The 22,255-nt window shown below is 46.6% G+C and overlaps 1 protein-coding gene across 2 annotated transcripts; it reads left to right on the forward strand.

Annotated features, from left to right (window-relative positions):
• The first annotated feature begins 6,351 nt into the window (after positions 1-6,351).
• LOC129701400 (15-hydroxyprostaglandin dehydrogenase [NAD(+)]-like) lies at positions 6,352-18,159 on the forward strand. 2 transcript variants are annotated; one of them, XM_055642545.1, is made up of 7 exons: positions 6,352-6,556; positions 6,883-7,006; positions 10,467-10,573; positions 11,666-11,837; positions 13,832-13,908; positions 16,547-16,686; positions 17,963-18,159. In XM_055642545.1, the coding sequence occupies exons 1-7, from the start codon at positions 6,464-6,466 to the stop codon at positions 18,093-18,095; spliced, it is 846 nt and encodes a 281-aa protein (XP_055498520.1). In that variant the 5' UTR covers positions 6,352-6,463; the 3' UTR covers positions 18,096-18,159. The 2 variants fall into 2 exon arrangements, with proteins under 2 accessions (XP_055498520.1, XP_055498521.1); XM_055642546.1 differs by having other exon boundaries at positions 6,354-6,556; positions 11,666-11,762.
• The last annotated feature ends 4,096 nt before the right edge of the window (positions 18,160-22,255 follow it).

Genomic DNA, 22,255 nt, shown 5'->3' on the forward strand with positions numbered 1-22,255 from the left:
TTTTTTGTTTTTGCGTTATATTGATTTTTTTAAATTTACTCAACGTTTTATTTGTCTGTTTATTACATTGTATTGGGTACTTTGCTTACAAACCTGCTGCTGCAAGTATGAATTTCATTGTAGAAGCAGAGAGAGGAATCACCGAGGGGAACCGGTGAGAAAATCAGAAGAAGGTCCTGACCCAAATGGGCACCTATCCATATTCGTCAGTGATGCTACCTAACCTGCAGAGTTACTCCAGCACTTTGTGTCCTTTTGAGAATTTCATTGTTCCGTTTTGGTACATATGACAAGAAAACATTCTTGGCCATTTTGTCTCCTCCCTGTTTCCGCCCAGAGAGCCATTCTCCTTTCCCCAAACTCCCCGTCCCCTTGGCATGTTGTCTCCTTCAAAGAAAGCGAATGGCATGTTGGCCTTTATAACAAGAGGAATCGAATATCGGAGCAAAGAGGTCCTTCTGCAGTTGGACAGAGCCCTAGTGATATCACACCTGGAGTATTGTGTACAGTTTTGGTCCCCTAATTTGAGGAAGGACATTCTTGCTATTGAGGGAGTGCAGCGTAGGTTTACAAGGTTAATTCCCGGGATAGCGGGACTGTCATATGCTGAGAGAATGGAGCAGCTGGGCGTGTACACTCTAGAGTTTAGAAAGATGAGAGGGGATCTCATTGAAACATATAACATTGTTAAGGGTTTGGACATGCTAGAGGCAGAAAGCATGCTCCCGATGTTGGGGGAGTCCAGAACCAAGGGCCACAGTTTAAGAATAAGGAGTAAGCCATTTAGAACGGAAACGAGGAAAAACTTTTTCTCACAGAGAGTCGTGAGTCTGTGGAATTTTCTGCCCCAGAGGGCAGTGGAGGCAGGTTCTCGGGATGCTTTCAAGAGAGAGCTAGATAGGGCTCTTAAAAATAATGGTCAGGGGATATGGGGAGGGCAGGAACAGGGTACTGATTGGGGATGATCAGGCATGATCACATTGAATGGCTCGAAGGGCTGAATGGCCTACTCCTGCACCTATTGTCTATTGTCTATTGTTCTATCATATCCCCCCTATCTTTGCTCTTATCTCCATTCTCTCCCTCTCCAGCCCCTCTCACTTAGTTACCCTTTAACCATATACAGTGGCTTCCAAAATTTTTCATACCCCTTGAGCTTATCCACATTTTGTCACGTTACAACCACAAACGTAAATGTATTTTATTGGGAATTTATGAGATAGATCAACACAAAGTGGTGCATAATTGTGAAGTGGAAGGAAAATGATACATGGTTTTCAAATATTTTTACAAATAAAAAACTGAAAAGTGTGGCGTGTAAACGTATTCAGCCCCCCTGAGTCAATACTTTGTAGAACCACCTTTCGCTGCAATTACAGCTGCAAGTCTTTTGGGGTATGTCTCTACCAGCTTTGCACATCTAGAGACTGACATTTTTGCCCATTCTTCTTTGCAAAATAGCTCAAGCTCAGTCAGATTGGATGGAGAGCGTCTGTGAACAGCAATTTTCAAGTCTTGCCAGAGATTCTCAATTGGATTTAGGTCTGGACTTTGACTGGGCCATTCTAACACATGAATATGCTTTGATCTAAACCATTCCATTGTAGCTCTAGCTGTATGTTTAGGGTCGTTGACCTGCTGGAAGGTGAACCTCCGCCCCAGTCTCAAGTCATTTGCAGACTCTAACAGGTTTTCTTCCAAGATTGCCCTGTATTTGGCTCCATCCATCTTCCCATCAACTCTGACCAGCTTCCCTGTCCCTGCTGAAGAAAAGCATCCCCACAGCATGCTGCTGCCACCACCATGTTTCACAGTGGGGATGGTGTGTTCAGGATGATGTGCAGTGTTAATTTTCCGCCACACATTGCATTTTGCATTTACACCAAAAACTTCAATTTTGGTCTCATCTGACCAGAGCACCTTCCTCCACATGTTTGCTGTGTCCCCCACATGGCTTGTGGCAAACTGCAAACAGGACATGGCTTTTTTTCAACAATGGCTTTCTTCTTGCAACTCTTCCATAAAGGCCCGATTTGTGGAGTGCACGACTAATAGTTGTCCTGTGGACAGATTCTCCCACCTGAGCTGTGGATCTCTGCAGCTCCTCCAGAGTTATCATGGCTGCTTCTCTGATCAATGCTCTCCTTGCCCGGCCTGTCAGTTTAGGTGGACGGCCATGTCTTGGTAGGTTTGCAGTTGTGCCATACTCTTTCCATTTTCGGATGATGGATTGAACAGTACTCCGTGAGATGTTCAAAGCTTGGGATATTTTTTTATAACCTAACCCTGCTTTAAACATCTCCACAACTTTATCCCTGACCTGTCTGGTGTGTTCCTTGGGCTTCATGATGCTGTTTGTTCACTAATGTTCTCTAACAAACCTCTGAGGCCTTCACAGAACAGCTGTATTTATACTGAGATTAGATTACACACAAGTGGACTCTATTTACTAATTAGGTGACTTCTGAAGGCAATTGGTTGTACTGGATTTTATTTAGAGGTATCAGAGTAAAGGGGGCTGAATACTTTTGCACGCCACACTTTTCAGTTTTTTATTTGTAAAAAAATTTGAATACCATGTATCATTTTCCTTCCACTTCACAATTATGCGCCACTTTGTGTTGGTCGATCATATAAAATCCCAATGAAATACATTTACATTTGTGGTTGTAACGTGACAAAATGTGGAAAAGTTCAAGGGGTACGAATACTTTTGCAAGTCACTGTACTTACAATCATTGACCCAACACAGGTCCTGCACTCAGTGAAGTCATGTAATGGCCTGGATTATGTTTCTCATAATTCTGGGCTGCTGTGGCTCTGGGTGCAACATGATCCTTGACGGTTTAAGGTTGGGAAATAGCATTTGGTGTGGTGCCAAGCTTCTGGTTTACAGAGGAAGCGGCAACACTTCTCTCTCTATCTCTCTCACTCTCTTACATCGGTATAGGGAGGTTGCACGCAGTCGAGGTCACGACCCGTGACCCGCGCTTTTGCCAGGCACGGTGGGAGGAAGAGGTTGGGGTGTCAGTCATTGACTGGGTGGGCGTCGGGAGCAGACCGTCCCCAGCTTTGCTGCAGCTGACGTTGCCCAGAGCCACGGCCCTGCTCCACCCGGCCCCGCTCCTCCCAGCCCCGCTCCACCCGGCCCTGTGTGTGGGTGCTGCCAACCCACAGCCCCTGACAGTGCAGCCCATGTGGAGAGACAGGGTGTAGGGCGGCCGTGGCCGGACAGCACTGACTCCGGTGGGGAGAGTGGGGCTGTCCCGAGGGATGCACTCCTTTGGTCTTGGTGCTCGAGTTCAGAGCAAAGATACTTGAGCATTTGGTTCTGAATGCTCAGTCACCCAAAAAACTTACCCCACAATATTGCAATCAAATTGCTCTGACTTCGAGTTTGCTTTATTTAGCGAAGGTTTATCGGGATGGTGCTGTCTCTCTCGACACGACAATGAATGTGGCTATTAGTCGTGGATTGTAAAAGACGCTAGACCATGAGATGACACCAGTTTAAACATGATACCTTCCCGCTTTCAATGACAGCACCCACAATTGTTTACAGCGCAAAAAATGACTATTTTTGTGGTTTTTAACAGGATAGAAAGCACGCGTTTCATGTGTTAACAGTGTATACCGAGGCCGCCATGTCCTCCAAATATCCTATAGCGAGCAAGATTGTCCACCTGCTAAATCCAATGGACTGACGTGTAGTACGCAACGGAACAGAACGTCGGCCTTTTCTTCAGCCATTTCAGTAACCTGACTTTGGTTATCCCTCTCGCAGTGTAATCAGCGTCGCAGGGGAACAGTTTGTGTGTGTGATATAGGGTTAGATTCATAATTCTGTTAATTCATAATTCTGTTAAATTTTGTTAAAGATTAATATGTTAACAAATTATGATTCTGTTAATTGTCTTTTTTAATGTTTTTTTAAATTTTCTTTTTAAATGGCTCATGTGCTGTGTTTGAGTTGATGTTTGTAATACACTTGCACGCTGTAATACATCTAATCACACTGTTCACAACATTTGGTGAAATAATAGCAATAGTAAGATTCCAGTTGCTTTACCCTTGGAATGTTCCTTAATGTTTTTTTGTGTCTATGGAATTGTTTTTCAACAATAAAATAGGTCTGGTCTTCCCAATAGCCAGAGAGTGGAACGAGATCTGTCTGTAATTGCGGGGTTATCTGAATGAAGTATTTCACAAAATAAAAATTGTTTTGAGTTAGTTTAAAAAATGATGTATAACTTAAGGCTGGTTTTATTCAGCAACAATACAACTGATTATATTGTGTAGGAAAGTGCACACATACACGAATGTGATATAGATGTATATAATCATATAACACACACATATATATTTCTCCAGATTTTTATATATATATAATAATAAACTTTATTTCAGACTCAAGGCCCAGACAAGGGACAACATTACATAAAAATACATTGCAAACCTCCCCGCAATTTTACCCTGGCGTCCCAGCCGTGCTGATCCAAGCCAGACTCCCCACACGCTGTGGAAGGAACATAGGCATCTTTTTGCTTTTTATTGTGAGGCAGAGAGGCAGAAGAAAATGAGAAGAAGATTTTCACTAAAGATCTTTGATATTTACGAGGATGTTTCTGTAACCGGCTTCCGTCTGCACACTAGTATCTTTGCTCCGCTATGGGATCTTTGGTGCAGAGACGGAAGCCGGTTACGGAAATGGGGCCGAAGATTACCCATGACTCTGCCCATGACCGTATTACCAAAGATTCTATGGCAAGCAAGATAGACCACACGACGAAAAAGACGTAGTACGGTCGTGGGCAGATTCATGGGTAATTTTCGGCCCCATTTCCGTAACCAGCTTTGTCTTTGCTTCCGTCTCCGCACTCGTATCTTTGCTTTGGCCTTGGCATCCACGTCTACTAGTCCTGCATACTGCTCTGCTGTAAATTGTTCCAATCACCAATGTAGGCCACCCGACTTGGCTTTCTTCAGGTTCCCCATTAAGGAGGAAAGGTAAGAAAACATTTATTACTTTCTGTGGCATATTGAACATTTTATTTAGCCTGTTCAATCTCTCACTGTAGGTTAGATCATAGAGCGCAGATAGTCGAGTCCTCATGGCAACATCCTCTTAAAAATCTACTCCTCAAGAGCATTTTATTTTTGCCTCTCAGTTATTTAATGCAGAATAAGAACATATTGACTGTTTTGTACTGAGAATTTTATTTAGCCTGCATGATATTTTCTGTAATTTCAGATGTCGACAGTGGGTCCAGAATATTCGTCGACATGATCTCCTACACCGAACTGCGGAGTACTTGTCAAATAACTGCCGTCTTTGTTCTGAGCACTTCGAACTTGACCAATTTTCCAACAAGCAGACCAAGAACAGACTAAATTGGAATGCAGTTCCAACGCTCTTTGACATCCCTAAACCACTGAAACAACTGTCTTTTCTTCAGCGTTCTATCAGATATTCATCGTTAAAAAGAGAAATAAATCATAATAAAAGCGAAAAGATGCCTATGTTCCTTCCACAGCGTGTGGGGAGTCTGGCCCAGATCAGCATGGCTGAGACACCAGAATGAAGTTGCGGGGAGGTTTACAATGTTTTTTTAAATTTAATGTTGTCTAATCCGAAATAAAGTTTATTATTGGATATAAAAATCAGGAGAAACATAAATGTGTGTGTTATATGATTATATACATTTATATCACATTCATATATGTGTGTATGTGTGTTCTTTCCAGCACAATCTAATCAGTTGTATGCTTGCTGAATAAAACCATCCTTAAGTTATACATCATGTGTAAATGTTGCTCAAAACAATTTTTATTTTGTGAAATACTTCATTTAGATAACCCCACCATAACAGACAGATCTCATTCCACTCTCTTACTATTGGGAAGACCAGACCCATTTTATTGATGAAAAACAATTCGATAGACACAAAAAAACATTAAGGAACATTCCACGAGTAGAGCAAACTGGAATCTTGATATTGCTATTATTTTCCCAAATACTGCAGTTGTGAACAGTGTGATTAGATGAATTACAGAGTGCAAGTGTAATACAAACATCAACTCAAACACAGCACATGAGCCATTTAAAAAGAAATTATTTTAAAAAAACATTAAAAGAGAAAATTAACAGAATCAAAATTTATAAACATATTATTCTTTCTTTAACAGCAATTAATAGAATTATGAATCTAACCCTATATCATACACACAAACTGTTCCCCCGCAACGGTGATTACACTGCGAGAGGATCGGGTTGGTTACTGAAATGGATGGGAAAAAATGCCCACGTTCCGCTCCGTTGCGTACTGCACGTCAGCCCATTGCATTTAGCAGGATCTTTGCCCTGTGGCGTCTCAGTCTCCACGACATTGCCTTCCTGTTTTTACGGTTACTGGCTGTTCTGTTCCACGTCCCAGGGAAGTGAACCACTGTGTCCCTGCACAGGATGGAACTGAAGGGGAAGGTCGCGTTGGTGACGGGAGCAGCACTGGGCATTGGGAAAGCGATTGCTGAAATATTACTGAAGAACGGAGCTAAGGTAACAGGTGTATGAGGAGTGGGGACGGGGGAAGTTGGGTATGAGTGGAGTGGGTGGGGAGCGGGGACAGAGTTGAGTGGGGGGGGGGGGGGGGGGGGGTAGGGAGGAAAGGGGACGGGTGAGTGGAGTGGAATGGAGAAAGAGGGTGGTAGGGGTTTGGAGTTGGCCAGTTTGGAGAAAGTGAGTGAGGGTCAGGGATCATGGTCAGGGTCAGTGTTCTGCACCATGTCCCGTTGACCCTACTCCCCGTGCCGACACCGACATTGCTCTAAGACCTTGCATTGTGGTGCCGGGGGGCCCGCAGCTCACTGTGTGCGATTGTTTAGGTGAGTTTACTCGACTGCAACCAGCCGGAGGGCGAGGCAGCGGCTGCTGCATTGGGGCAGCTCTACGGACCAGAGAACGTCCTTTTCCTGCACTGTGATGTGACGTCTGGGAGGCAACTGGAAGGTAATGAGGTACCGGGCGGCTCACAACCACATCCAGGGCCGGCCTTAAGCCGATTTGACCGATTGCTCCCAACTGGGCCCCGCGCCTAAGGGGGGGCCCGCACTAATGTTCCATATTTCCTATGGAAATGCGAGTTCTCTTTGTTAAATAAAGATTTTTTTTTTAATTCGCCATCCGGATTTTTTTTTTAAACGACCACGTATAACAACCGCTGCACGGCCATCAGACACAAACGATTTGTTAACTAGTACTGTTAGCACTTCTTAACATCAAGTATTAATGACGCCGTGTTCCTTTGATTAAAATTCACGCGGCGTCATTAATACGTGTTTAAAACACAATTACATTTACTGAGGAACGTAGACCGATGCATTGATGACACATTGAGAGTTTCTTTAAACTCATCATCATGAGTGAGGGTTTAAGAAGGAACTGCAGATGCTGGAGAATCGAAGGTTACACAAAAAAGCTGGAGAAACTCAGCGGGTGCAGCAGCATCTATGGAGCGAAGGAAATAGGCAACGTTTCGGGCCGAAACCCTTCTTCAGACTGGGCGGGGGTGGGCGGGGACAAGAAAGGAAAAAGGAGGAGGAGGAGCCCGAAGGCTGGGGGATGGGAGGAGACAGCAGGGTGACTGAGGAAGGGGAGGAAACAGCAAGGACTAACAAATTGGGAGAATTCGATGTTCATGCCCCCAGGATGCAGACTCCCCAAACGGAATATGAGGTGCTGTTCCTCCAATTTCCGGTGCTGCTCGCTGTGGCCATGGAGGAGACCCAGGACAGAGAGGTCGGAGACGGAGTGGGAGGGGGAGTTGAAGTGCTGAGCCACCGGGAGGTCAGCTTGGTTATTGCGGACCGAGCGGAGGTGTTCGGCGAAACGATCGCCCAACCTCCGCTTGGTCTCACCGATATAGATCTGCTGACATCTAGAGCAGCGGTTGTACCCTGTTCCTGCCTTCTCACCATATCCTCTGACTCCGCTATCTTTAAGAGCTCTATCTGCTTTCAAGAGAGAGTTAAATAGAGCTCGTAAAGATAAGCGTAGTCAGGGGATATGGGGAGAAGGCAGGAATGGGGTACTGAATGTGGATGATCAGCCATGATCACAGTGAATGGCAGTGCTGGCCCGAAGGGGCCGAATGGCCTCTACTCCTGCACCTGTTGTCTATTGTCTGTTGACTGGAGTCATCGTAATACAATGCATTTGTGTCTTTGCCTTCTTCACGCTGCGGTGAATATTTATTGTTAGACTAGGAGCCCATACACTTCAGTAGACGGCTTGCCTAGCCACTGGTGGAAGTCGGCCTTGCCTAGCCACTGGTGGAAGTCGGCCTTGCCTAGCCACTGTTTCTTTAAAAGTAATGAATGACTTTCCAGAATTTCAAGTTTCGTCAAAAAAACAAGCATTTAACGCTATCCAGAGCACTTGAACCAACTATAGATTGGTTCTCGCTAAAGTTGACTTTCAATGTGATATTGTCCCTCTCCCAGGTTAAGGAGGCAAAGTCACATTCAATGGCAATGCAGTAAAGCTGAGAAAGGCGTTAATGGGTCAGCCACTAAACCCTGCCCCGCCATCCCAATAGATCAAGGCTGACTTCCACTATTTACCACGGCAGCTCCGTATCCCTTGGTATCTCTTTCCAGCACAACTACCACTCCCTGTCTAGATAGAATAAGTTGCCCTAACGTCCATGAATGTTTGCGGAGGGAACTCCAACTTTGTACTGTGTAGAAAGGGATAGCAGATGCTGGTTTATACCGACTATAGGCACAACGTGCTAGAGTAACTCAGGCAGCGGGTCAGGCAGCATCACTGGAGATCAAGGATTGGTGACGTTTCGGGTCGAGACACTTCTTCAGACTAGCACAATTCTACCACTCACTGTCTAGACAGATCACATTGTCCTAACGGCCATGAATGTTTGTAGAGGGAATTACGGGTTTGTGCTGCTGTTTGTGAGAAACCGTGTCTCCACCCTTCTAATTCTCAGATAGTCTAGTCTGGTCCCAAACTCGCCTACAGATGGTGCGACTCATTTGCGTCCATCTTATTGAATTTACGTTCAGCATTGTAAATACTTTTTAGACCATATTAAAGGACTAAAGTGGACCATTGTGGGCTCCACCTTTCCCTGATCATCGTTGCTGGCTTGGATTTGTTATTTTCATACTTTTCATTCATTTGTTCTTTGTACCTATTCATACCTCGCGTCTCCCTTTCCCCTGACTCTCAGACTGAAGAAGGATCTCGACCTGAAACGTCGCCTATTCATTTTCTGTCCTGTCCCGCTGAGTGACTCCAGCATTTTGTGTCTACCTTCGGTGTAAACATTTGCAGTTCCTTCCTACCCGTTTTATCTTCTATATTGTGCAGAACAATACTTGCCAACTCATCGTCGAATCCCCAAACTCAATAATTCTGAGACGGCACAGGAAATTGGGTCTTTGATTGTTGTTGGTTTAAATAGAGTTTCCTATCTCGATAAGGTAGGTCGTAGACCTATAAGTTAATGGTATAGTTTCCAAAGTTTACACTGGAGGTCTGAAATTTATGCTTTGTGTCTGAACGGGAACGGTCATCTCAGATGTCAATTGCAGAACCCTTAACGCGTTTGTACCTGAATATAAAAAAAGGCTTTCACGCCATTAAGCAAAGTAGCGAACAAATGGCACAACATTTTACTTAACAAAAGTTATTAGCAAGTATAACTCTGCATAAAAATGGAACAAGTTGGACGTTAAGATCTGTGGAAATCTTGCGCGTAATTTTGCAGGACATACCGGGCGAGAATGGAGAGAAGGCAATTTCTATGTTTCTATGTTTCTATTTGACAATTTTATTTGGCGGCCAATCAACCGCTGTCTCTAAGGGGGTTACATCCAATCACCATCCAGCTTGTCTTAAAATTCCCGTCCAATCAACAAATAGGTCTCGTCCCGTCCAATCAGCCGCTGTCTCCAAGGGCATTGTGTCCATTCATATAATGCAGTTTAATGTTAATTAGCTGCTACGGTAAAGGTTGGAAGCCAGCGGAGCTACTGACAGTCAAATGGGAGCAGGAGAGATTCACACAGTGTAGAATCCATAGCTCCTCAGTGTACAATTTCATAATATATACTAAATAACTGGGCTGACACACCTTGGCTGGGAACCTGGGGTTCACCAAAATTATTCCCAATTGGGCCCCACACCCCTAAGGCCGGCCCTGACCACAACCCACTCCACCATCGCCCACTCACCCCCTCCCCCCCTCCCCCCCCCCCCCCCCCCCCCCCCCCCCCCCCCCCCCCCCCCCCCCTTACTCTCCCCCGCTCACCCCTCCCCCTCCCCCCCCCCGCTCACCCCTCTGCCCCAGCCCCCGCTCACCCCTCAATATATATATTCCACCGAGTTCTGTAAATGTTCCTGGGCAACAAAGATTTTAGAAATTGTTTAATTCTTACTTTGTTTGCAGAATGTTTCAGCAAAACCTTGGAAACATTTCAGAGGTTGGACATTGTGTGCAACAACGCTGGCATCTTTGATGAAAGGAACTGGGAAAAGTGTGTTAGTATAAACCTGGTGAGCACGGACATAGTGGCTATGCCTGAGGTCCAGTCTTTAACCTGTTTCACCTGGGAACAACAATGTCCTCCAGCACAGAGTAAGGCCCTTTGCCCCACTGTGTCCATGCCTCCATTGTAATCCCATTGACAGAACATAGAGCGGTACAATATGGGAACAACCCTCTGGCCCACAATGATCATGATGCCAGGTTAAATTCATGATCCATATGTCTCCATGTCCCCATCTAATAGACTCTTGAATGTCCCTATCATATCTGCCTCCACCACCATCCTAGCAGTACGTTCCAGGCACCCTCTGTGTAAAACTACTTGCTCTGCACATCTCCATTAAACTTTGCTCCTCTTACTCTAAAGCTATACCCTCTCGCCTTTGACCGTTTCACCCTGGGATAAGGTTCTGACTCTCTATCCTGTCTACGCCTCTTAATAAATTTATAAACTTCTCTCGGGTCTTCCCTCAACCTCTAACATTGCAGAGAAAATAAACTTGCTCTGTCGTCTTCATACCTTGACGAATCTAGTGCTCACACAGCTACCTCTCAAATGTTGTGAGTGTCTCTGCCTTCACTCAGGCCGGTTCTTCCTGATTCCAAACACCCTCAGCTGCAAATTATCTTCCTCTGCCTCTTGTGCTCCAAAGGAAAACGCACGCTCTCATTTCTCTCCTAATGATTGAAACACAGGGTTAATCTTGGTGGATGTCACCGGCATCCTGTATGGTGCAATCACTTCTTTCCTAGAATGTGCTGACCAAATGTGTACAGAGTATTCCCGCTGTTTTATAAAGTTGTATCATAATTTCACGGGTCATGTTCTTTGCCCTGGCTAATAAATCCCAAATGCTGCCTTTGCACCTTGTTACTTGTATCCCTTAGAGTGGAGCATTCCTTGTATTACTTGTGCTGCCAATCTCAAGGGTTCTGGGACAGGCACACCAAGATCTTCGGGTCCTCAATGCTCACTGACACCATACCATTCATTGTGTATACTCTACCTTTATGGCCATGATGATTATGAGTCTGTAGAGCGGATACAGATATGTGTGCTTCACTGGCCTGAGGCCGACTGATTACAGCACGTATTTCAGGTCGGCATGATCAGGGGAAGCAAACTGGCCCTGCAGCACATGAGCAAGGAGAAGGGAGCGGCAGGAGGCGTGATTGTCAACGTGGCTTCACTGGCAGGTACATGCTGCAGGAACGACTGCTTATCTGTGGCATCGGAGCTCAGTGTTGGTGCAAGACAAGCGTGGAGTGGTGGTAATGAATGAATGAACGGTACTTTATTATCACATGTGACATATCACAGTCAGTTATCCAAGCCCAAGAGTCGCCGCAGAAAGGGCGCCGCCAAAGTTATAATGTATCCCATTTGTGGTCCCCTAGGTTCATGCCGTTCCCCCCCCCCCCCCCCCCCCCCCCCCCCCCCCTCTCCCCCCCCCCCCCCCCCCCACCTAGTCCCCCTTTATTCTCCCTCTCGGTGGTCCCCCCACGACGGGCCCCCCTTTGTTCTCGACAGCGTTCCTGAACCTGGTGGTATGTGCTTTCAAGCGTTTGCATCTTCTGTCGACGGGAGAGGGGAGACAAGAATGACCAGAGTGTGAGTGGTCCTTAATGATGTTGATTTCCTGAGGCAGCGTGTAGATGGAGTCAATGGTGGGGAGTCTGGTCTGTGTGATGGAGTGGGCTGCAGACGTGTTGCCATACCAGGCTATGATGCATCTTGATAGGATGCTTGCTTTGGTGCATCTGTAGAAACTGGGAAGAGTCATTGAATATTCTTAGCCTTCATAAGTTATAGGAGCAGAATTTGGCCATTCAGCCCATCGTCTACTCTGCCTTCAATCATGCCTATCTATCTTTCTCTCTCAACCACATTCTCCTGCCTTCTCCCCATAACCCCTGACACCCATACTAAGCCTTATGAGAAAGTGGAGGTGTTGATGTACTTTTAGAAACATAGAAAATAGGTGCAGGAGTAGGCCATTCGGCCTTTTGAGCCTGCACCACCATTTAATATGATCATGGCTGATCATCCAACTCAGTATCCCATCCCTGCCTTCTCTCCATCCCTTTAGCCACAAGGGCCACATCTAACCCTCTTAAATATAGCCAATGAACTGGCCTCAACTATCTTCTGTGGCAGAGAATTCCACAGATTCACCACTCTCTGTGAAAAATGTTTTTCTCATCTCAATCCAAAAAGATTTCCCCCTTATCCTTAAGCTGTAACCCCTTGTTCTGGACTTCCCCAACATCGGGAACAATCTTCCTGCATCTAGCCTGTCCAACCCCTTAAGAATCTTGTACATTTCTATAAGATCTCCCCTCAATCTTCTAAATTCTAGTGAGTACGGCAAGAATGTCTTTCCTCAGATTAGGAGACCAAAACTGTACGCAATACTCCAGGTGTGGTCTCACCGAGACTCTGTACAACTGCAGCAAGACCCTGTACAACTGCAATCATTTCTTCATTCCAATTGTGGATTGAGATATGCTTGCTCTTTTAACACAGGTCCCAGAGCCACTTGAAATGTCTTTGTGATGCTTTGGCTCTCCGACATACAGCAAGTACTAGAACAAAGTAACATAACTGTCCAACTTTCTTGGCAATTGGTGTCAATGTGGTTAGACCATGACAAATTATTGGTGATATTTACACGTGGAACGTTGGCGTTTTGACCATCTCCACTGTTAGCACTGACTGGAATATGCACACCACCCGCTTCCTGAAGTTGACTACCAGCTCGTTCATTCTGCTGACATTGAGGGAGAGGCTGTGGTCTTGACACCATGGTACTAACTTCTCTATCTCCTTCCTCTCCTCCATCTTATCATTGATTGAGATCCAACTCACTGAGGTGGTGATTTCTGTAAATTGGCAGAGCTAAATGTAGCTGCATAGTGGTAAATATATAGTAAGGGGCTGAGAACACAGCTCTGTGGGGCAATAGTGTTGAAAATTATTGTTGAGGATGTTTGGAGTCAGGAAGTCAAGGATTTTTTCTAGATTCCAGCATCTGAGTCTCATTTGTTCTGCTTGTGGCAAGTGTTGTATCCGGCGCGCGTGTTGGAGTCACGTGCCTGGTGGCACTGCACAGGGTGGTGCCCACAAACTGTGTCACTGCTTGTTGGCAGCTCCTCATGGTTGAGGCTCAAGGTTATGGGTGGCCCTCAGTGCTAGGATTGACTGGGTGGTGGGAGTGTTACAATCCAAGCTGTACCTGAATCCCTCTCTGTCCTGCAACAAACAGGATATTACCCCATGGAAGGCGGTCCAGTTTACACGGCCACCAAGTATGGAGTGGTGGGATACACCAAAGCCCTCTCTGTAAGTATTACAGGAATTGACCCCCCCACCCCCCCCAGCTTCCGCTACTGGTCAGTTAGCAATGCATCAACACTTCTGGGAAAGCTCTGGCCGTGCAATAAACTACAAAACTGAGGAGGTCTGGGAAGCACGCGGGAGTTTGGTGAGGACTCTCACCCAGTAATACTGACAATGAACAGAATCTGACCTTAGAGCCCTCGATATCTATACAGGTAGTACAAAACAGCTTTGCAATCAGCAAATTGAAGCGGTGTGTGTGTGTATGAGTATACATGTGGCTGTGTGTGTGTGTGGCTGTGTGTGAGTGCATGTGGGTGTGTGTTTGGCTCTGTGTGTGTGTGTGCTGCGTGTGCATGTGGCTTTGTGCATGTGTGAGTGCATGGGCGTGGCTGAGTGTGAATGTGCGTGTGAATGAGTGTGGGTGTGTGTGTATGTGTGGCTGTGTGCCTGTGGCTGGGTGGGTGGCTGTGTGTGTATGTGGCTGGCTGTGTAGCGTGGCTGTGTGTGTGTGAGCGTGGCTGTGTGTGTATGTGTGAGTGTGGCTGTGTGTGTATGTGAGTGTCTGTGCGTGTGGCTCTGTATGTGTGCGCGTGTGGCTGTGTGTGTATGTGGGTGTGTTTCTGTGTGTGGGTGAAGGGAATGGGTAGCTGGGATTAGGGGTGGGGAGGTGCGAGTAGAGGGGGGGGGGAACTGGGAGGGGGGGGGGGGGGAGCTGGGAGTAGAGGGGGGGGGAGGGAGCTGGAGAGAGCGGGGGGGAGTGGGGGGAGGGGAGCTGGGGAGTAGAGTGGGGGGGAGGGGAGCTAGGAGTAGAGGGGGGAGCGGGGCTGGGAGTAGAGGGGGGAGGGGGGCTGGGAGTAGAGGGGGAGCGGGGCTGAGGGAGAGGGGGGGGCGGGGCTGGGAGTAGAGGGGGGAGCGGGGCTGGGAGTAGAGGGGGGGGGGGCGGGGCTGGGAGGGAGGAGGGAGCGGGGCTGGGAGTAGAGGGGGGGGGGGAGGGGGGGGGGGGGGGGGGAGCGGTGGCTAGGAGAGAGGGGGGGGAGGGGAGCTGGGAGTAGAGGGGGGAGCGGGGCTGGGAGCAGAGGGGGGAGCGGGGCTGGGGGAGGGGGTAGCGGGGGGGGAGCGGAGGGGGGGGGGGGGGCTGGCAGCGGAGGGGGGAGCGGGGCTGGGGAGTAGAGGGGGGCGGGGCTGGGAGCTGGGAGTAGAGGGGGGGGGGGAGCTGGGAGTAGAGGGGGGAGTAGGAGGGGGGGGCGGGGCTGGGAGTAGAGGGGGGGGGGGAGCTGGGAGTAGAGGGGGGAGGGGGGCTGGGAGTAGAGGGGGGAGGGGAGCTGGGAGTAGAGGGGGGAGGGGGGAGTAGAGGGGGGAGGGAGCTGGGAGTAGAGGGGGGGGAGGGGGCTGGGAGTAGCGGGGGGGAGGGGGGGAGCTGGGAGTAGAGGGGGGAGCGGGGCTGGGAGCAGAGGGGGGAGCGGGGCTGGGGGAGCAGAGGGGGGGGGGGAGCTGGGAGCAGAGGGGGAGGAGTGGGGTAGAGGGGGGAGTGGGAGTAGAGGGGGGGGGAGGGGCTGTAGAGAGGGGGAGGAGAGGGGAGTAGGGAGGAGTGGGGCTGGGGAGGGGAGGGGTGGGGGGGGGGGGGGGGGGGGGGGGGGGGGGGGAGGGGATGTGGATGGGGTGATGGACAGTTAGAAGGGCCTGTTTCCATGCTGTGACTCCTGCCATTTTGTGGTATTCTTTGCTCTTGCATCAGATTTTGTAAAATGCAACACCTCACATGTGTCTGGATTACAATAACCATATAACCATATAACAATTACAGCACGGAAACAGGCCCTCGACCCTTCTAGTCCGTGCTGAACACGTATTCTCCCCTAGTCCCATATACCTGCGCTCAGACCATAACCCTCCATTCCTTTCCCATCTATATAACTATCCAATTTATTTTTAAATGATAAAAACGAACCTGCCTCCACCACCTTCACTAGAAGCTCATTCCACACAGCCACCACTCTCTGAGTAAAGAAGTTCCCCCTCATGTTACCCCTAAACTTCTGTCCCTTAATTCTCAAGTCATGTCCCCTTGTTTGAATCTTCCCTACTCTCAGTGGGAAAAGCTTATCCATGTCAACTCTGTCTATCCCTCTCATCATTTTAAAAATCTCTATCAAGCCCCCCCCCCCCTTAACCTTCTGCGCTCCAAAGAATAAAGCCCTAACTTGTTCAACCTTTCTCTGTAACTTAGTTGTTGAAACCCAGGCAACATTCTAGTAAATCTCCTCTGTACTCTGTCTATTTTGTTGACATCCTTCCTATAATTAGGCGACCAAAATTGTACACCATACTCCAGAATTGGCCTCACCATTACATCCCAACTGCAGACATTTCCCCATCCAAACCTCCAACTGTTCTTTATTTTTCTTGTATTCATTCAAGGGATTTGGATTACAGGGAGATGTGTGTAAATGTTGGTGTTCCTCCAAGAACCAGCATAGGGTTGATGGGCCAAATGACTTCCTGTGTTGTGAGGAATTATCATTTCTGTTGACTGATAGAGTAGGCATGAGTGGCCAGACAGCCTTCTGCTTTCACCTGTTCACCAGTGAATCCCTTTAGTAGCAGAACATTTGTGACAATGCAGGACCTCTGGTTTCAGCTGGACTGTATGAAGAATCATGGAGTTCGGGTAAACGCACTGTGTCCCTCGATCGTTGACACTCAGCTTGTGAGGAGTCAGGAAGGAGATGGGAGGAAGGTCATGGATAATTTGATTGAAAAGTTGGGGACACTTCTGATGTGAGTATGGAAACCGGTAAGGAGGTGGAAGGATTCTCAGCCCGTCCCTGACATTCATATGGAGTGGTCACAAGGCTGCTGTATGAATATTTACTTCTTTAACTTCAAGTAACCCTTGCTTTCCCTCTCTCTCCGTCCCTCCCTCCACCCTAGATCTCCAACTAGTTTCACTGTCCTGATTAATTTTACTTATTTTACACCAATTTGTCACCTTCCCTCAGCTAGTGTCACAGTCTGCCCTCTCCTCATTCTCATCCACTTCACCTCCCGGTACTTTTCCACCAGTCCCTCCTTCTCCTCACCTGCCTGCCTGCCACTCCCCTCTCATCAGCCCAACTCTCCTCACCTGTTGCACTCAGTTGCCTCTGATCACCTATTAACCCGGTATATAGACTCTCCTCACCGTTCACACAGTGCCAGATTGTTCTCAGCATTCATGCAAGACTCTCCAGCGATTTCCCGACTGCCTACACGGATTCGAACCTGCCTGCCCCTGACCATTCCGTCCTGTCGTCTTCCCGGATATCACCTCAGCCTTCTGTCCCCGACCACGGCCTTCGTCCCGTACCTCCTGGTTTCTGTCTGCCTCTCTCCTGGGCTGTTTGGTGAATCCCTGCAACGGCTCCTCGACTTCCTGCCTGGCTTCGACTCTCCTTTCGTCTGTCCCTCGCTGGTTTGTTTGCATCGTGTGTTGGATCTCCTGGTTACTGGACCTCCCGCTACCCCGACTACATCTCCTGCCTGCCCCCCTTCGGAACCCTCGCTCAATCCTGAGCCTCTGTGTGAGTACGGTGTACCCATTCCTGTGTTACTGCTCTGTGTTACAGTATCGTAATAAGGTTCATTACCAATTATACCTGCCTGATTCTGTGCAGCTATTGGGACCAAGCTATACCCGTTACAGCTAGCAATGAACCATTCTTCATTTCCTTGACATCGTCTGCTTTGATCTGTCGTTTTCACACCTTTCCCCTCCATATCTCTAGTCTCCCTCAACCCCGACTGTCAGTCAGAAGAAGGATCTCGACACGAAACCCTTCCTTCTGTTCAGAGATGCTGCCTGTCCTTACTGCAGTTACTGCAGCATTTTGGTGTTGTACTGGATGAGTTCCCTTCTCCTCTGGAGTCAGGATGGGTTCCTCTAGTCTGCACTTGACCCCAAGTGCTGAAGGTTGGATGTGGCCAATCTCCAGACCGATGAGCAGCCTTGACCTGTACAGTTGACAGAAACATTCTCACCTAACCAAATGTTCCGTCATCCTCTTTGTTGACCCAGGCCTGCCCAGATTGCAGAGGGACTCTTGGAACTGGTCCTGGATCAGAGCAGGAACGGGGCGATGATGAAGATGTTCCACGATGGCAGGATTGAGTATGAAGACCAAGCTGAGGTTCAGCCAGCAGAGGCCTGAAACCCACAAAGATCCAAGGCACTGCGCCGACCAGGCTCCAGAATAAAACCTTAGTTTGCGAAAGGCTGATGCTCTCCGTGGTCTTACATTGACAGTGTTGGAACGCATAGAGGGGGAGGGATCCAATCATCCGTATGATTCAGAGTCGGAATTTGAATCCTGTTGCACAATAGAATGTTGGTGGATCTCAGGCGGTCAGGCAGCGTCCGTGGGGGGAAATGGACAGACAGACAACGTCTCGTGTCGGCTTTCAGTTAATCAGTTTAGTTTATTATCATGTGTACTGGGGTATAGTGAAAAGCTTTTATTGCATGCTATCCAGTCAGCAGAAAGACAGTACATGATTACAATCGGGCCGTACAGTGTATTTACAGTGTATTACAGAACATTTAAAGTACAGTACAAAGGAATATTGTTTAGTGCAAGGTAAAGCCAGCAAATTCCAATCAAGGATAGTCCGAGGGTCACCAAAGAGGTAGATAGTAGTTCCGCACTGGTTGTGGGAGGATGATTCAGTTGCCTGATAACAGCTGCTCCTCACCTGGACTGAAAGAGGAGACAGGAGATGGCAAGTGGAGGGAGGGCTGGGGCAAGCGATAGGTGGACCCAGATGGGGAGGGGGTGATGGAAGGGGAGGGAAGGGCGGAGACAGCAGCAGAGGCTGGGAGGTGATGGGTGGAGGCAACAAAGGGCTGTGTTTGATGCAATCTGATGAGAAAGGGAACCAAGGTAAGTGGGGAAGGGAGATGGTGCAGAGGGGGAGAGAAGCTGGGAGTAGACGGGGAGGGGAGATGGGACTAGTGGGGGTAGAGGGGAGGTGCAAGGGGTGATGGACAGATATCAGGGCTGCCAACATTGGGTGAGAGTTGGGAGTGAGAGCGACCAAGCCCGAGGGAAACTGTACAGTTCTGGTGTACACTCCAATGGTAAACTATGTGCAGCTCTGGTGTACACTCCTATGGGGAAATGTGTACAGCTCGTATACACTCCCATGGGGAACCGTGTGGGGCTCTGGTGTACGCCCTTAGACTGGGAGACAGGGTAGAATTCTGGTCTACACACTGAGGAAGGGTGGGATTCACCACAATGTTGCCTGAGATGCAACTTTCCAGTTTAATGCTGTGACTTGATCATCTGCATTTGCTTTGATGGAGATGTGTTATTGTCATCTGCATGAGAACAGTGAGATATAGATACAGTGAGAATCTTCTTTGCCACTGCATCACGGGCACAGACTCAGACAAAACACAACAACATAAATCATACAAAAGTTATATATAATATTTCCAAAAGAAGGAAGACTATGCAAAAATTAAGATATTAGTGCAAGGTGCTGCCTGTCCCACTGAGTTACTCCAGCTTTTTGTCTCTATCTTCGGTTTAAACCAGCATCTGCTGTTATTTTTCCTTTTAAAAATCTTTTTTCCTTTTAAAATCTTTTTATTAGTTTTTTTCCAAACAACAACAAAAAAACTCAAAAAAAACAAAGCAAAAAGAGTAATGATAAACATAACAATGATATTGATACATAGGAATCAGGATTACATTAATAACAGGTATAATAATAATAATAATAAACTTTATTTTGGACTCAAGGTCCAGACAAGGGGCAACATTACATTAAAAAATGCATTGCATATCAAATATCATAAATATATATAAATCATGGTATATCACATAAAAACATCATAATTTATATATTTTTTAAAACCCACAATACTTAAGTTAAAAATCCAGATTAAAAGATGATGAAGACAATGAGACAACGATACCAGTGTCTCCACAGCTGGGATTTGTAGCGTGTAGTGCTAACCCTTATGTTTGTCAAGGCCACAATAAGCGCATTTTTAGAGTCCTTTATCCTGCAAATGAATTTATACATGTGGTGTCTTAGGATAGCTTCTAAAGTACTGACTCCTGCAGCCACAAACATATTACTGGCACTACACCATCTAGGTTGCCTTAGCAGTGTTCTCATGGCATCGTTATATGCCACCTTTAGTCTCTGCAAACTTGTCTTTAAATAGTTTGACTACAGGTGCGCAGTGTAGAGGGGTGTACAGTATGCTCTAAATAGCGACATCTTCACCACATCTGCACACGCACCAAATTTACGCAAGAGAATATTCGCCTGTACATACGGCAGGCGTCGTTGCCTATAAATATCCTCATCATCTGTCATTTGTTCTGTAATAATATGCCCTAGATATTTTATCTTATTACAGACACTAAGATTGTTGTCAGACAATTTAAAAACAGGATATTTTAGGTATCTATCCTCTTTGGTTCTACAGACCATAACAGCACTCTTACTAGCATTATATTTAATATCATGTTCCACACCATACACAGAACATATAGTAAGGAGCTGCTGGGGACCAGCGCTAGATCGACTAAAGACCACAAGATCATCTGCATACATAATATGGTTCACTAAAATATTACCAATCACGCACCCAGTGTTACAGGCTTTCAATTGTTTAGACAGATCTTCAATATATAGATTAAAAAGGACTGGGGACAAAATTCCCCCTTGTCTAACACCATTGCTAACCCCAAATGGGGCTGAGACTCTATTGCCCCATTTTTATTTGCATAGTCTGGTGGGCATACCAGTAGGCCAGAATTCTAACAATGTATTCAGGCACCCCTCTTTGACTCATTTTACCAAACAGCTTTCTGTGATTAACATGGTCAAAGGCTTTGGAAGCATCAATAAAGCACATAAGGATTGAAGAGTTTTTGCCTCTATATTTGTTTACAATCTCCTTTAGGGCATATATGCATAAGTCAGTGCCATGTTTAGCTTTAAAGCCAAACTGGTTATCTGTGGAGTTAACAAACTCATTTATTCTATCCAGCAGAACTCTTTCTAAGACTTTTGACAATATGCTGGCTAAAGCTACGGGCCTGTAATTATTTAGGCTGCCTACTTTACCAGCTTTGTCCTTAATGACCGGCACTAACAGGACAGACAACATTGAGTCTGGTAACAAGCCATGAATCATAGACCCAGTAAAACAAATAGCTAGGAGAGGAGCTATTCTCATACTCGCATACTTAAGATGTTCAGCAGGGATATGATCCAAGCCACTTGCTTTGTTGATGGACAGCTTGTTCATGGCATGATACACCTCATGTGACATAATCACCATCGAGTCATTACTCTCAATATTGTCCACCCTATACAAGTCACCTTGGACACAGTTGAATAAAGTGCTATAATGTTGTCGCCATAACTCCGCGATATTAGCTGTTCTGGAGATTCCATCTACAGTGCATGGTAGAGATGTTTTGCAACTGCTAAGAGCTCTCACTTCCTTCCAAAAATCTGTAGCATTGTTACTTAGCAGCTTCTTAGCCATGGAATCAGCCCTCATAGCGTGCTCATTTTTACAGATGAAGCGAACAGCATACTTATACCTTGCATTAGTGAGCTTCTTGTGCTCAAACACAGGCCCCTGTCTGGGTCTACCTGCCATAGCCCATGATTTAGTGGCTTCACGGGCTTCAGTATGATACTCAGCTACATACTTATTCCAGCCAGGCCTGATGTTATGTGTCTTATTTTTATGCTTGCAGTAGGGCTTACTGCCTACATATAAGGCGCTTACTATATCATTATACATGGAGCAGATATCTCTCCTATGCTTCATATCTTTACAATTAACATTACTACATATTATTGCATCTTTAGGTAGATGAATATTGCTTAAGGATTTATCTGTATGGGCATAATAGGCTAGGATGTCTTCCTTTGTAAGCGTTGACCAGTCCAGCTTTTCTGTATTAAAGCTATTTCTATCTCTGGATACCACAGGTATGTGTTCAACATTTATTGTCATAGCAACAGGTATATGATCAGTCATTGCTGCCCCGTACAGAATGCTCATACACCCCAATGAGGCATGTGCATCATCTGTACTAATACAGTGGTCCAGCCATGATGTGGTGTGCCAGGCCTCACTAATATAAGTATAGCTATCCATAGGTAAAAGCACTTTGCTTGACAATATTAAATTATTATCTTGACAGAACGGAGCCAAATGATTGGCAAATAATGAGTTCCTATCTGAGATATCTGCATTCATATCCCCAATGACATATACACTACAATAATTATTGTTTTGAATGAAAGAATAGATGAAAGCAAGTCTATT

The sequence above is a fragment of the Leucoraja erinacea genome, chromosome 11 (assembly GCF_028641065.1).
Source record: "Leucoraja erinacea ecotype New England chromosome 11, Leri_hhj_1, whole genome shotgun sequence".
Classification (NCBI taxonomy): Eukaryota; Metazoa; Chordata; class Chondrichthyes; order Rajiformes; family Rajidae; genus Leucoraja; species Leucoraja erinaceus.